The 12,896-nt window shown below is 51.8% G+C and overlaps 1 protein-coding gene across 1 annotated transcript in view; it reads right to left on the reverse strand.

Moving 5' to 3' along the window:
* Window positions 1-11,609, reverse strand: part of LOC309685250 (E3 ubiquitin-protein ligase TRIM36-like) — a gene marked incomplete at both ends in the record, with an annotated part of 45,631 nt that extends 34,022 nt beyond the window's left edge. The window contains one exon of the mRNA XM_082501052.1: window positions 11,601-11,609. Within this exon, the coding sequence (XP_082357178.1) occupies window positions 11,601-11,609 (9 nt within the window). The remainder of the gene's footprint in view (window positions 1-11,600) is intronic.
* Between the last annotated feature and the right edge of the window lie 1,287 nt (window positions 11,610-12,896).

Genomic DNA, 12,896 nt, shown 5'->3' on the forward strand with positions numbered 1-12,896 from the left:
AGTGTCCAACGTAAGGCTGGATGAGACTGGGACCAACCTTCTCTACTGGTTCCCAAACCTTCCAGCCCAAAAATCCAACTCAACCAACCCAAACCTTCTATGAGTCTGATTGGAGGGGTTCAAGGTCAGATTGGACAGGGCTGGGACCAACCTGGTCTGTTGGAACCCAAACCACCCAAAAATCCAACTCAACCAATGCAAACCATTCTGTGGGTCTGAGTGGATGTATCCAAGGTCCGGTTGGATGGGGCGTTGAGTAACCTGCTCTACTGGAATATGCCCCTGCCAAAGACAGGGGAGGTTGGACGAGATGGACCTTCAAATGTCTCCTCCAAGCCAAACCAATCTGTGTGTCCATGACTGGAAGGTCCGAGGTCAGGTTGGACGGGGCTTGGAGCATCCTGAGCTGCTTGAAGCTCTCCCTGCTAATGGCCACCCCACCAGAGGTTGGCGGTTGCCGTGTCACCACGGTCAGTCAATCAGCGATGAACATGTCACCCTGATGTCACAAGAGGTGCGTGGCACACCCACTCAGGGGGTATAAAAGGGCCCACCGGGTGGTGGGTCCCACACTTTGGAGGAACGTCCATAAGATGACCTCCAACATGGCTGTCGCCACCAAGAACCGACCCACCAGCGTGAGGCGGACCAAGATGGACTTCTGGGATGGGATGGAGCACACCTTCGCTATGTCCAGCGTCACCGCTGAAGGTACGGCCAACCGCAGCCACCTCTCCGGCAGCCAAGACTCAAGGGCTTGTCACCATTTCGGAGCCAGCCCTGACACTTGGCGTCTGCCACCGCGTCGCGGCTCAAGGGGGAGATGTTTGGGGTGGACCTGAGAGCTGGTGGAGATGGGGCCTGACCTGGTTCTTCTTTGTTTTTTCAGAGCGAACGGCCGTCTGGGATGCAGTGGCTGGCTACATTCAAGACCAACTCCTGCTCCACAAGGTGGTGCAACACCCGCGTCCTCCTCATGCACCATGAGGGGTGGTGGGATCCCCCTGGGGCGTGGCCTGCTCTCACCCTTCAACTCCTCAGAAAACAGGAATCTCACCCCAAAAGTCCCCACTGACGGCCAAACGGGGCCTGTGCAATGTTGGTGTCACTTCTGGTAGGGCTGATCCAGGTCGCTGGAGACCCCCCTGGGATGGCCTCATCCTGGTTCTGCCCAAACTCCAGTGCTGTTTTTTTCTCCTGAGGAGGGGAAGGACTCAACATCTCCTCCTCAAAGTTCTCCCCACCGCCCAGCTCGTGCCTCCAAACGGTGGGAGAGGGCAGGATCCAGCCTGAAGCACCATCCCTGGATGGGGGAGGTCACCTCCAGATCTTCCCTCTAGCCAGTCCTCACCCTCCCACCCTTCTCGTCCACTTGCAGGGCGTCCGAATTCCCACCCTTGGCTCCTTCGGTACTGTCCTCGAACACGTCCAGGTCGGAGATGAAACCGTGACTATCCAGAAGCCGGTGTTCCACCTGGCCAGGAACCTTGCTGTTGTCCACAACCTGATGGACAACAAGGACTACCTGCCCGGTAAGATGGCTGACTGCATGGTCATCTTGTCTGAAGCAACTCCAAAGTCCAATAATTGAGTGGTTTTGAGTTTTTTTGGGGCAATGCAATGATTGTGACACACAAGCTGTAGGACACGGGCCACCGGGTGAGCGTCTCCATCCTTCTCCTGTGGTTCTTCCAGGCAACAAGGAGATGGAGCCCCTCAAGTACTCCAAGGTGGCCGTGGCAGCTGCCGTGTCCCGGCAGAAAGTGGTGGACTGCATCCAAGGCACCACGACCCTCCTCTCGCACTGCCTGGGGAAGGGGGAGAATGTGGCCCTCATCCTGAGGGAGGTGGGGGTGCTCCTCATCGAAGGCACGAAAGTGCGCGTGATATTCTACCGCAGCTTCCTGGAGAGGCTGTCTGGGAAGGAGAACTTGGAGAAGGTTGTCTTCAAGGTAAGCATTTTGGTTTCTCTGTGGTGCGTGCGGTCCCACGGCAGTGTTCTGGCACTGCTTGTGTGGGGTCCCTCAGGACACGTTCAGCCACTCGGTCCAGGTGAGAGTTACGGTCCTGCCAACACTTGCTGCCTCAAGCTCCTCCGACACTTGAGTGCCTCAGCCATGTCGGGGATGTCCCACCGTTTTTGGCCTCTTCCAATGTGGGGTGCTTTAACCACGTTGAGGGATGTCCTGCCATCTTTGGCCTCCTCTAACACTGAGACCCTCAACCACATTGAGGATGTCCTGCTGTCTTTGGCATCCTCCAGTGTGCAGTGCTTCAACCACCTTGAGGATGTCCTGAATCTTTGTGTTCCTCCATTGCAGGTCCCCCATCTGCTGGACATGATTGTGTCCCCAGTGGTACCCGTGGCCTCACTGAGCTTCTCCGGCCATGTCATCCTCTTTCCCAAGTGAGTACGTTGGCGGCTGTAGCCGCTCTTTGATGCCAACGCCCAAGGTAGCATCTCTTCCTTGTGCCGCTGCGGGTGTCCTGGGGACACCAGGCGGCGACTCTTGATGATGTCCCCAGGCCGCAGTCACTCCCATAAGGCAGCTCTGAGGGGAAAGACAGAGGAATTTGGGTGACATTTCTTCCCGTGGTGGCCTGGACTTCTTTGCTGGGCGACTCCATTTCCCAGGCCCGTCCTTGGGGATGGGATGTGGTAGACTTGGGAAGTCAATGGCCTTCATGGCAATGCCAAACTCTGCCTGCGGGCAAGTGGCCGCAGCAAGTGGCAAGTGCTGGTGGTGCCATGGGTCATATGGGTGTCTTCTCCTTCTTTCCAGGTTTGTGATGGAGTGTGTGCCCAAACACCCACCCAGGGCTCTCCTCAAGACCTCGAGACAAGTCCCTGGTGAGGATGTGCAGATGAGAAAAGACAGTTTGCCACCTCTCCAGCAAGGTGGGAAAGGTAAAGCAGCTCCCAGCTCTTCTCCATGGGACGGGTAACCAACTTCTGCCATGTTGTGGGGAAATGGCCGACGCTGAGCGCCAAAAGTCTCCGACTTGTCCTAAAGCTTCAGGCCAACTCCTGAGGGCCTTTTGTCCTAACGATTTGTTGGTGTCACCAAAAGAGAGCCCCGGGGTGGGATGTGCCCAAGGGTACAGTGGGAGGATGGTGGGCCAAGGCCTTCTCCTCCCCCTCTTCCCCTCAGAAATGACACCTGTCCCCTCCCCGGCACCACCCGGCTCCTCCTTCCTGACCATCATGATGATGATGAAGTCGGAAAACCACATTGGAAATGGTGCTGGTGTTGGGGAGGACACGATGGGGCTGCTAGAGGAGCAGAATGTCCAACCCTCAGACATTTTGGGAAGGGGCCTGAGCACCCCCTGCATGTCCCTGGGTGGTCTGGCAGCGTCACAGCGACGCTCTTCTGAGGAGGTGTCTTCTTTCTGGTTCCAGTGGGGTTTCCCGGTTTTCCCTTTCCTGCTGCTCCGAGCCCGACTCAAAGCAAAACACCACAGTTCGGGGAAATCTTGGAGCTGCAGAAGAAGAAGAGGACAAGGTCTCTGGCCAGGTGAGGCTGAAGGCTCAGGGTGGGCGGCCGCACGGGGCCATTTTACCCGGAGAGGTGGGAGACGCTCCATCCCTGGAGACATTCCAGGCCAGGTTGGATGGGGCTTTGAGCAACCTGATCTGGTTGAAGACCTCCCTGCTCATGGCAGGGGTGTTGGACTAGATGGACCTTCAAAGGTCCCTTCCCACCCAAACCTTTCCATCAGCCTGACTGGAGGTGTTCAAGGTCAGGTTGGATGGGGCTGGAACCAACCTGGTCTACTGGAAGGTGGCCCTGCCGATGACAGCGGGGGGCGTTGGACTAGATGAACCTCTAAATGTCCCTTCCAACCCAAACCATTCCATGATTTTCTGACCCAGCAAGAGCCTGTTCCCCAGCCCTGAACGCTCCTTGGTCATCACCACCCAAGCGTGGTGAAGGCAGCACCTGGAGGGGGGGGATGTGGCTGCCAGGAACACCCCCATTTCACAGGGCTGGATCTTCGCCAGCTCTTCAGGAGAGCCCCAGCGTGGTCTAGGGACAATGGGACAGCTGTGTGTCAGATGAGGGTCCCGGCACAGGGGGTTTCCTCAGCCAACCTGCTGGTGGCTACGTGAGGAGGCACGTGGCTCATGGGGAGGGGCAGAAAGCAGCCCCAAACCCATTGCGTCCTCAGGTAGACCTCTCCCTTTGTGTCCTTCCAGGCGGCGGTTGGTGGTCCCAAGGGTCTCCTCCGACACAAACCAGCCCATGACCAGCCAACCCAAGGGCAAAGCAATGCCCAAAAGACAATGTGGACGCAGAGCCAAGAGATGGCAGCCAACCCTCAGTCCTATAGAGGAGGAAGAGGAGGAGAAGGAGGAAGAGAAGGAGGAGAAAGAGTAAGAGAAGAAGAACGAGGAGGAGAAAGGAGGAGAAAGAGGAAGAGAAGGAGGAAGAGAAAGAGAAGGAATAGTGGAGAAAATCCTCACCGAATGCACAGTGCTGAAGGCGGTGAAGGCCGAGTCCTCCCATCCTCGCGAAGCCTCGGCCTTCATAACGTCTGTAATAGCCGTATTATCAGCAACGAGTTCTGAGGTCAGCCTGCTCAAGGAGCCCGCCTACGGGGCCCTCCAACGGCCACCAGCGAGCCGAGGCAGCAAAACCAGCAAAGCTGTCCCTCCATGGACACCCCTGGTTAGGTCCAGCCGGTGGGCGAGGGGACCACCTCCAGGCCATTGTCTGGCGCTGAAGATCACTTTGGTGCTCTTTGGCCGTAGAGGCCACGGTTGGTCACCATGAAGCTGAATAAAACCACAGAGATGTTGCAAAAGAACATTGACCACCTCCCTCAACAAGCTTCCCCACCTCTTGGAGCACAGGGCAGAGGGTGGCTGCAACAAGGAGCTAGTGGTGGTGGTGATGCTGGCAGTTGGCAAAAACACCTTCCCTGATGACCCCAACAGCTTTGCCAGCTCCACCTCCTTTAACAAAATCCATGACTTCTTGGAGCCTGGGGTGGAGGGTGGCTGCTCCAAGGACCGCCTGGTGTAAGCAATGTTCGGGGATAATGAGCCCTTCTGGGGAGTGCCAGACACCCCCTTGCAGAACCCCAAGGGCAAGCAGGGTGGGGTGGCGGCAGGCCTCCCCACCTGGCTGCCACTGAGTCCCTTGGAGACTTCCAAGGGGAGCTCTGCGGAGAGTTCAGAGAAGACTTTAAAGGACAGTCCTGTGAAGAGTCCCTGGAAGGATCCCCTGAAGGCTCCTCCAGAGAGTTCCCTACTGAGAACCCTCTGTCACCCGCTGCCAAGAACCCTGGCCAGACCCCCGGCTGTCCCCCAGCATCGGCCACCCCGCATGGCCCAACTGTTGGAGGAGCTGCTGAGGAGGCAGTCCCAGGAGGTTTTGACCCGCTCGCTGCTGCCACCAGCCGTTGTCTCCTGCCAGGCTGTGCCTAGATCGGGAGAGGCGGGTGGCAAGCAGGCCAAGCGCCCCGCGCCACACGGCACCCCCAGGACGCAAGAGACCTCCCCGTGGGACAACATCCCACCCAAGAAGAGGAAGATGGTGGTGTGCCAGGTGGAAAAACACTCCAAACCCCTGTGGGAGGGAACGCCGGAGCGGGACGGTGCCGCAGTGGGCAGCAGCAGGCAGCACGTGGGCAGCAACAAGTGGAGGGCAGATGGCAACACCATGGCCACCAAGCGACCCAGAACCCTGGGGGATGCTGGGGGGCAAAGTGCCCCACGCTCCCCCAGCCTCTCTTCATGGGCTGATAGAGAAGGCGTGGAGCACGCATCCCCACCGCATGCGACCCGCACCCACCCACTCCAGCCCCAGACCTCTCCCACATCTCTCTCTCTTTCTTAATTCATTAAAGGTTTGATGTTTGGTTCACAGTGCGTCTGCCTGCGGTCATTCCTGCAGTGGGAGGCGCGGGGGTTAACGCAGCCCGTGCCGCATGTGTACATCTGACCCTCCACCTCTTCACCCCTGTATATGAGGAATCCCCCAAGGTTGTGGATGGAGACTGTCCTGGTTTGAGGTAAAACAGAACCAATTTCGTTCAGTAACTTCGCTTCTTAGCGGGGCCTCTTCTAACTACTAAATTAACTGCATATTGTGCAGACAGTGTTCACTCTCTCAGAGAGATCAGACCAATGTTTATAGCTGATGCCCAGGCATGGGATGCAGAGAGGCTCCTGCTTGTACTTATTGCTATAACCCCCACGGCCAAACAACTTTGTTATTTGCCCCGTCGGAGGGTCGGAAGCGGAAAAGCATAGTGGGGTCCCACCTGCAGGGAGGAGCGGACAGGACAGGTGACCCCAAACTGACCAACAGGGTATTCCATCCCATCTGCCTCATGCTCAGTAGAAAAGCTGAGGGATCAAAGGGTCACGCGTTCTTCCTTCAATGGCCGACGTCTGAGGAGGACTCTGTTCGTCTGCCTGTGATCCCGATCCTGAATCCACATCTGGAATCCAGTTCCCGTCCGTCACTGAGTCCAGCCTGGGACTGCCCCAGTGCCAGCCGGTGACGTGATTGTCATCTCGGGAGCTTGATACGGTTTTGTATATATTTTTCATTATTTCTTTTTATTTTATTATTAATATTTCATTAAAGTAGTTTAGTTTCTTCTAAACTCGTAAGTCTCTTTTTCCTCCTCTGCCTCTCTCTTTGTAGAGGGGTAGAGGGGAGCATCTGTCGGTCCCGTCTGGGGTCCCTCGGGTCCCCAGTGGTGGATTTGGCCTAAACCACGACACAATGCTAAGATTACCTTTTTTTGGCTTGTAGACGTTCTTTTGCTATCAATTTTCTGAATCACAATTCTCTTTACTAAGTACAAAATGTAGATTTTGAGAAAGAATATCCAGTTCACAAAAATAATTTGCACTTAATTAGAAGAAAATCAGAAAAGATATTCTTTTCCTTAGGAATTTATATCTACCCATAATATTTGCAGCAAAACCATTCCAGTACAGGGATAGCATTTTCTGAGAGCCAGGAAATGCAACGGACTGAAAATAAAAATGATGAAAAATGGTAAGTCTATTTGTGTTGTTCAAGCTGACCAATTTGCAGCTCTATATACAATCAGGATTCTGTGCATTATATTAAAAATATCAAAGAAATAAGATGAAGCGTGGGCATTTTCTGTTATTCCACTTGCTGTTATTCTTCCGCATCTCTTGCTTGCCTAGGAGCAGCATGTGTATCCTAGCAAACCCATTTCAATAACACTCCTGCAGATCAGATTTGTTGTATTTCATGCCAGAGAATGTAAGATACAACACTTTACCTTGATAGAGCCTTTGTCAGTGTCCAGAATAGGATATTATTAGCCCTGGGTAGTGTAAGCCAAATCAAACTTGAATTCGTTTAACAAGATTTCTAAGTATTAAAACGAATCAATGCACTTTTCATATTTGCAATGTTATTGTGCAGCACAAGTACTTTGAATTCATCCATATTGCAGTAAAAAGGAAAAGGCCTGCGTCCATTTTCTCTTTCTGATTGTTGGACGTTGCTCTTCTACAGGATGCCCTTGTCCGCAGTGCCTCTTAGGCACAGTCTCTGACTCACACCAGACCCAACGTCATGCCTATGTGGTGGGCACGGCAGCACCAGCTGCCTGGCGCCGACACGGGGGAAGTGGAAACTGCACTGGAAGCAGTATGGGCACTCACAGAAAGAGCACACGACCCCTTGCCATGGGGTTAGTTAGGCTCAACATGCCCAGATATGACAGGCTACCCTTTCCTGGGGGAATTTCAGGAACTCAAGGTGTTTGCTTCTGACTAGAGGTCTCTCTGGAGTTCTCTGGTGACACCTGTCCACAGCTCTGGAGATAAGGCCCAGGAACAACTCTGGTTTAGTCCACTTCTTCATCCATCTATGACACGCCATGCCGACTCGCTGAAATGAGCAGTGCTGGTACAGGCAGGGCCGCAGCGGAACCCCTTTTTGGCCGCAAACTGGGCCTTTCTGGAGCTTTTCTGGGGCAGGAAAGGCTGGGCCAGTGCAGGGACACTCGCAGGGTGTTATTAGGATGGCTGTGACAAGCCAAGGGACGACACTCCAAGGTATGAGGGATGGGGCGCGAGCGAGGGCCCTCAGCCTCTTGCTCCAAGATGTGCTGGGTATACTGCAGCACACTCGTAGTCTTATGAAGAGGAGCCAGGGGCTCCTGAGGCAATAGGAGCCAATGGGGAAACACAGGTAAACACCTCAAAGGAAGGCCACCTGGAGAACAGCACAAAGGAACTGCAGCCACTCCAGCCACTAAGTCACCTTCAACGGGGACCCAGCTTAAGTGCCTCTATGCAAACGCACATGGCGTGGGGAGTAAACAAGAGGAGTTAGAGACGTGTGCACACCTCCAGGTCTATGATCTCATTGGCATCACAGAGACGTGGTGGGATGGCGCCTATGACTGGAGTGTTGGAATAGAGGGATACGGGCCCTTTAGGAAGGACAGGCAGGGGAAACAAGCAGGGGGTGTTGCCCTCTATGCCAATGACCACCTGGAATGAGTGCATGGAGCTCCACCTAGGGATAGATGAGGAGCCAACCGAGAGTTTGAGAGTCAGGATTAAAGGGAACCAATCTTTATCGGTGACAAGGATAGTGGGATTGAGTGCACCTTCAGCAAGTTTGCCATTGACACCAAGCTGCCTGGAGTGGTTGACACGCTGGAAGGAAGGGATGCCATCCAGAGGGACCTGGACAGGCTGGAGAGGTGGGCCCACGCCAACCTCATGCAGTTCAACAAGGCCAAGTGCAGGGTCCTGCACCTGGGTCGGGGCAATCCCAAGCACAAATGCAGGCTGGGCAGAGAATGGATGGAGAGCAGCCCTGAGGAGAAGGACTTGGGGTTGCTGACCGACGAGAAGCTCAACATGAGCCGGCAACGTGTGCTCACAGCCCAGAAGGCCAACCATATCCTGGGCTGCATCAAAAGAAACGTGGCCAGCAGGGCGAGGGAGGGGATTCTGCCCCTCTACTCCATTCTTCTGAGACCCCACCTGGACTATTGTGTCCAGCTCTGGATGCCTCCACATAACTCCACAGGCTGGAGAGGGACTTTTTACAAGGGCATGTAGTGATAGGATGAGGGGTAATGGCTTCAAACTGGAAGAGGGGAGATTTAGATTAGACATGAGGAAGAAATTTTTCACTCTGAGGTTGCTGAGCACTGGCCCAGGTTGCCCAGAGAAGTTGTGGATGCCTCATCCCTGGAGGTGTTCAAGGCCAGGGTGCATGGAGCTTTGAGCAACCTGGTCTAGTGGGAGGTGTCCCTGCCCATGGCAGGGGACTTGGAACAGGATTATCTTTAAGGTCCTTTCCAACCTAAACTATTATATTATTCTATGGTTCGATGACTTGCTCTCACTTTGGCTTCCCCCGATTTCTGACATCTGTCTTGGTTCCCTGCCCTGGAGTCTTACCCCGTTCCAGGTTCCGGCTGTCTACTAGGACTCCTGGTAGACAAGAGCTCTTCTTAGAATGGACTGAGGGAAAAATCCCAACTTATAATTTTTTTTTTCCATAAATACTCTGATTTTCAGATATTATGCTGCCTTGTACACTAGTATTGTACTTCAATAGCCTGCATCCAGTGTTCAAGCCTGAAAAATTTATTCGAAACGATGAACTGGAAGTACACCTGCACACACAGCATTGTAATCTGATGTTATCTGTCTGAGGGGGGTCTCATCCATCTCACATGTTGTGCTCTGTCAACAGATATTGCTACTCGTGGCCCTACCAACCTCCTCCCACCACCACACCCACTACTTTTCGTTTCTCTTACATCATCACCTGCCTACTCACCACTTTTACTCCTAGAAAGATTTGATCTAGCAAATACCCAAGTAAAGCAACACTTTTACTCTGTGGACCTTGGCAACCTAAATTGCTGTTTGCGAGTTCATCTTTCATGTCACTGACACTTAGGAAGATCCCTAAAATGACAGCTAAAAAAAATCATACGCAACCCTATTCAAATGCCAATACAATTCCTTTCTTTGCCTTCAACTTGCTGGCATAGCAGATTAAAAATTCTTGGTTTTAATTAACGGGGGAGGTGATTCAGTAGTCCAGGTATAACAGTATTATGGTGACAAATAGACACTTGGGTTTGTACCCTGGGTATGAACAACATCCCAGCTGACATCTGTAAGTGCCAAGTTGCCGGTTATTTCTTAACGGGTTTCTGTGTAATTTTTTAGAGGAAAACAAAGTCACATTTGAAAATATTTGAAGGTCAGTTTCACCCAGTTCCAGACATTAACAGCTGGCTCTAGGAGCAGCATCTCAAAACCACACCGCTTTTGGTCTCTAGTCAGTACGACTGGGCCATCCCCTGAGACATGATGGGGTCTGGAGCCAAAGGCCATCACCCAGGTATCAACACCTAAATCCCCAGTGCTGAAATGGATGCAATGACAGAGAGCCCTACACCCACCCCCGGATTTTCACCAGGTGCAATATAAATGTTTCTTTGAAGAACAAACCTGTTTTGAAGGACTTTGTGTTAAATAACGGATTTTGCAGAAATTCAGGTAGTTGCTATAAGCAGAAATTACAAACATGGACTATTTATTCAGAATCAATATAATGTTGGTTCAATAAGAAAGTGATGAGTTATCCTCATGTGCGGTTTTTAACTTGTGTGTTCTTTGGGTATGTCGTGGTTTAGGCCAAATCCACCACTGGGGACCCGAGGGACCCCAGACGGGACCGACAGATGCTCCCCTCTACCCCTCTACAAAAAGAGAGAGGCAGAGGAGGAAAAAGAGACTTACGAGTTTAGAAGAAACTAAACTACTTTAATGAAATATTAATAATAAAATAAAAAGAAATAATGAAAAATATATACAAAACCGTGTCAAGCTCCCGAGATGACAATCACGTCACCGGCTGGTACTGGGGCAGTCCCAGGCTGGACTCAGTGACGGACGGGAACTGGATTCCGGATCCGGAGTCAGGATTGGGATCACAGGCAGACAAACAGAGTCCTCCTCAGACGTCGGCCATTGAAGGAAGAACGCGTGACCCTTTGATCCCTCAGCTTTTCTACTGAGCATGAGGCAGATGGGATGGAATACCCTGTTGGTCAGTTTGGGGTCACCTGTCCTGTCCGCTCCTCCCTGCAGGTGGGACTCCACTATGCTTTTCCGCTTCCGACCTTCCAACGTGGCAAATGACAAAGTTGGTTGGCCTTGGCTGTTATGGCAATAAGTGTAAGCAGGAGCCTCTCTGCATGCCATGCCTGGGCATCAGCTATAAACATTGGTCTTATCACTCTGAGAGAGTGAACATTTTCTGCACAATATGCAGTTAATTTCAGTTGTTAGAAGAGGCCCAGCTAAGAAGCGAAGTTACTGAACAAAATTGGTTCTGTTTTACCTCAAACCAGGACATTCCACCCCTTATTCCATACCATTTGCATCTTGCTCAGATTACTATTACTTTTATACATCAAATTTACACACACATAGTTATATATGATATGGATATATGCAGGTCACTCATCTATGGTTTATGTTTATATACAAATTTTTAAGTCCAGTTAGTTCATGATTGCAGGATCTCATCTCAGGGTAGGAAAGATGGTACAAAATTCATTCTTGTTCGTGCCCATGCGTAGCATGTTCATCTTGAAGAGCTTGCTGGATGCCACTTGATGAAGTTAGCTCAGGTTTCATCACCACTGTGTTATTCTGAAAAACACTTATTGAACACTGTTAGTATTATGTAGTGATCAGCATCATACTGCTCAGGATTGAGTATTCTCACCAAGGGTTAAATTCCCTTGAGGTACACATTGAACTTCTCCATCCTTCAGCATCACCCACCAAGTACATCCAGGTCCTTGGGCAAAAACAGTCCCACGAATGGGTTTGCTTTTGCCTGAAGCAGGAAAAACCCAAACAGTTTTCCCTAACAAATTCCTTTCATGCACCACAGGGACTTTATCCCCTTCTACAATATGTAAAAGGTCTGATTGAGCAGGACCCGCTCGATTGATGGATCCCCTGGTGTTAACTAACCAGGTAGCTTGTTGTAAATGCTTGTCCCAATTTTTAAAAGTTCCACCTCCTATAGCTTTTAGGGTGGTTTTTAACAGTCCATTGTATCGCTCAATCTTCCCAGAAGCTGGTGCATGATAGGGGATATGATATATCCACTCAATACCATGTTCTTTTGCCCAATTACTTATAAGATTGTTTTTAAAATGAGTCCCATTGTCTGACTCAATTCTTTCTGGCGTGCCATGTCGCCACAAGACTTGCCTTTCAAGGCCCAGGATGGTATTCCGGGCAGTGGCATGAGGTACGGCATAGGTTTCCAACCATCCTGTGCTTGCTTCCACCATTGTAAGCACATAGCACTTACCCTGGCGAGTTTGAGGGAGTGTGATGTAATCAACTTGCCAAGCTTCCCCATATTTATATTTCAGCCATCGTCCCCCATGCCACAAAGGTTTTAACTGTTTAGCTTGCTTGATTTCGGCGCATGTTTCACAGTCATGGATAACCTGTGCAATAGCGTCCATGGTTAAATCCACGCCTCGGTCACGTGCCCATTTATATGTTGCATCCCTTCCTTGATGACCTGAAGTGTCATGGGCCCACCGAGCTAAGAATAGTTCACCTTTATGTTCCCAGTCCAAGTCTGTCTGGAAAATTTTAGCAGCCTGATCCGCTTGCTGATTGTTTTGATGTTCCTCAGTGGCCCGACCCATGGGTACATGGGCATCTACGTGACGTACCTTTACGACTAGGTTTGCTAGCCGGTCGGCAATGTCTTGCCACAGCTCAGCAGCCCAGATGGGTTTACCTCTGCGCTGCCAGTTGCTCTGCTTCCACTGCTTTAGCCACCCCCACAGAGCATTTGCCACCATCCATGAGT

Source organism: Vanellus vanellus (genome assembly GCF_965231255.1).
Source record: "Vanellus vanellus genome assembly, contig: HAP1_SCAFFOLD_36, whole genome shotgun sequence".
Classification (NCBI taxonomy): domain Eukaryota; kingdom Metazoa; phylum Chordata; class Aves; order Charadriiformes; family Charadriidae; genus Vanellus; species Vanellus vanellus.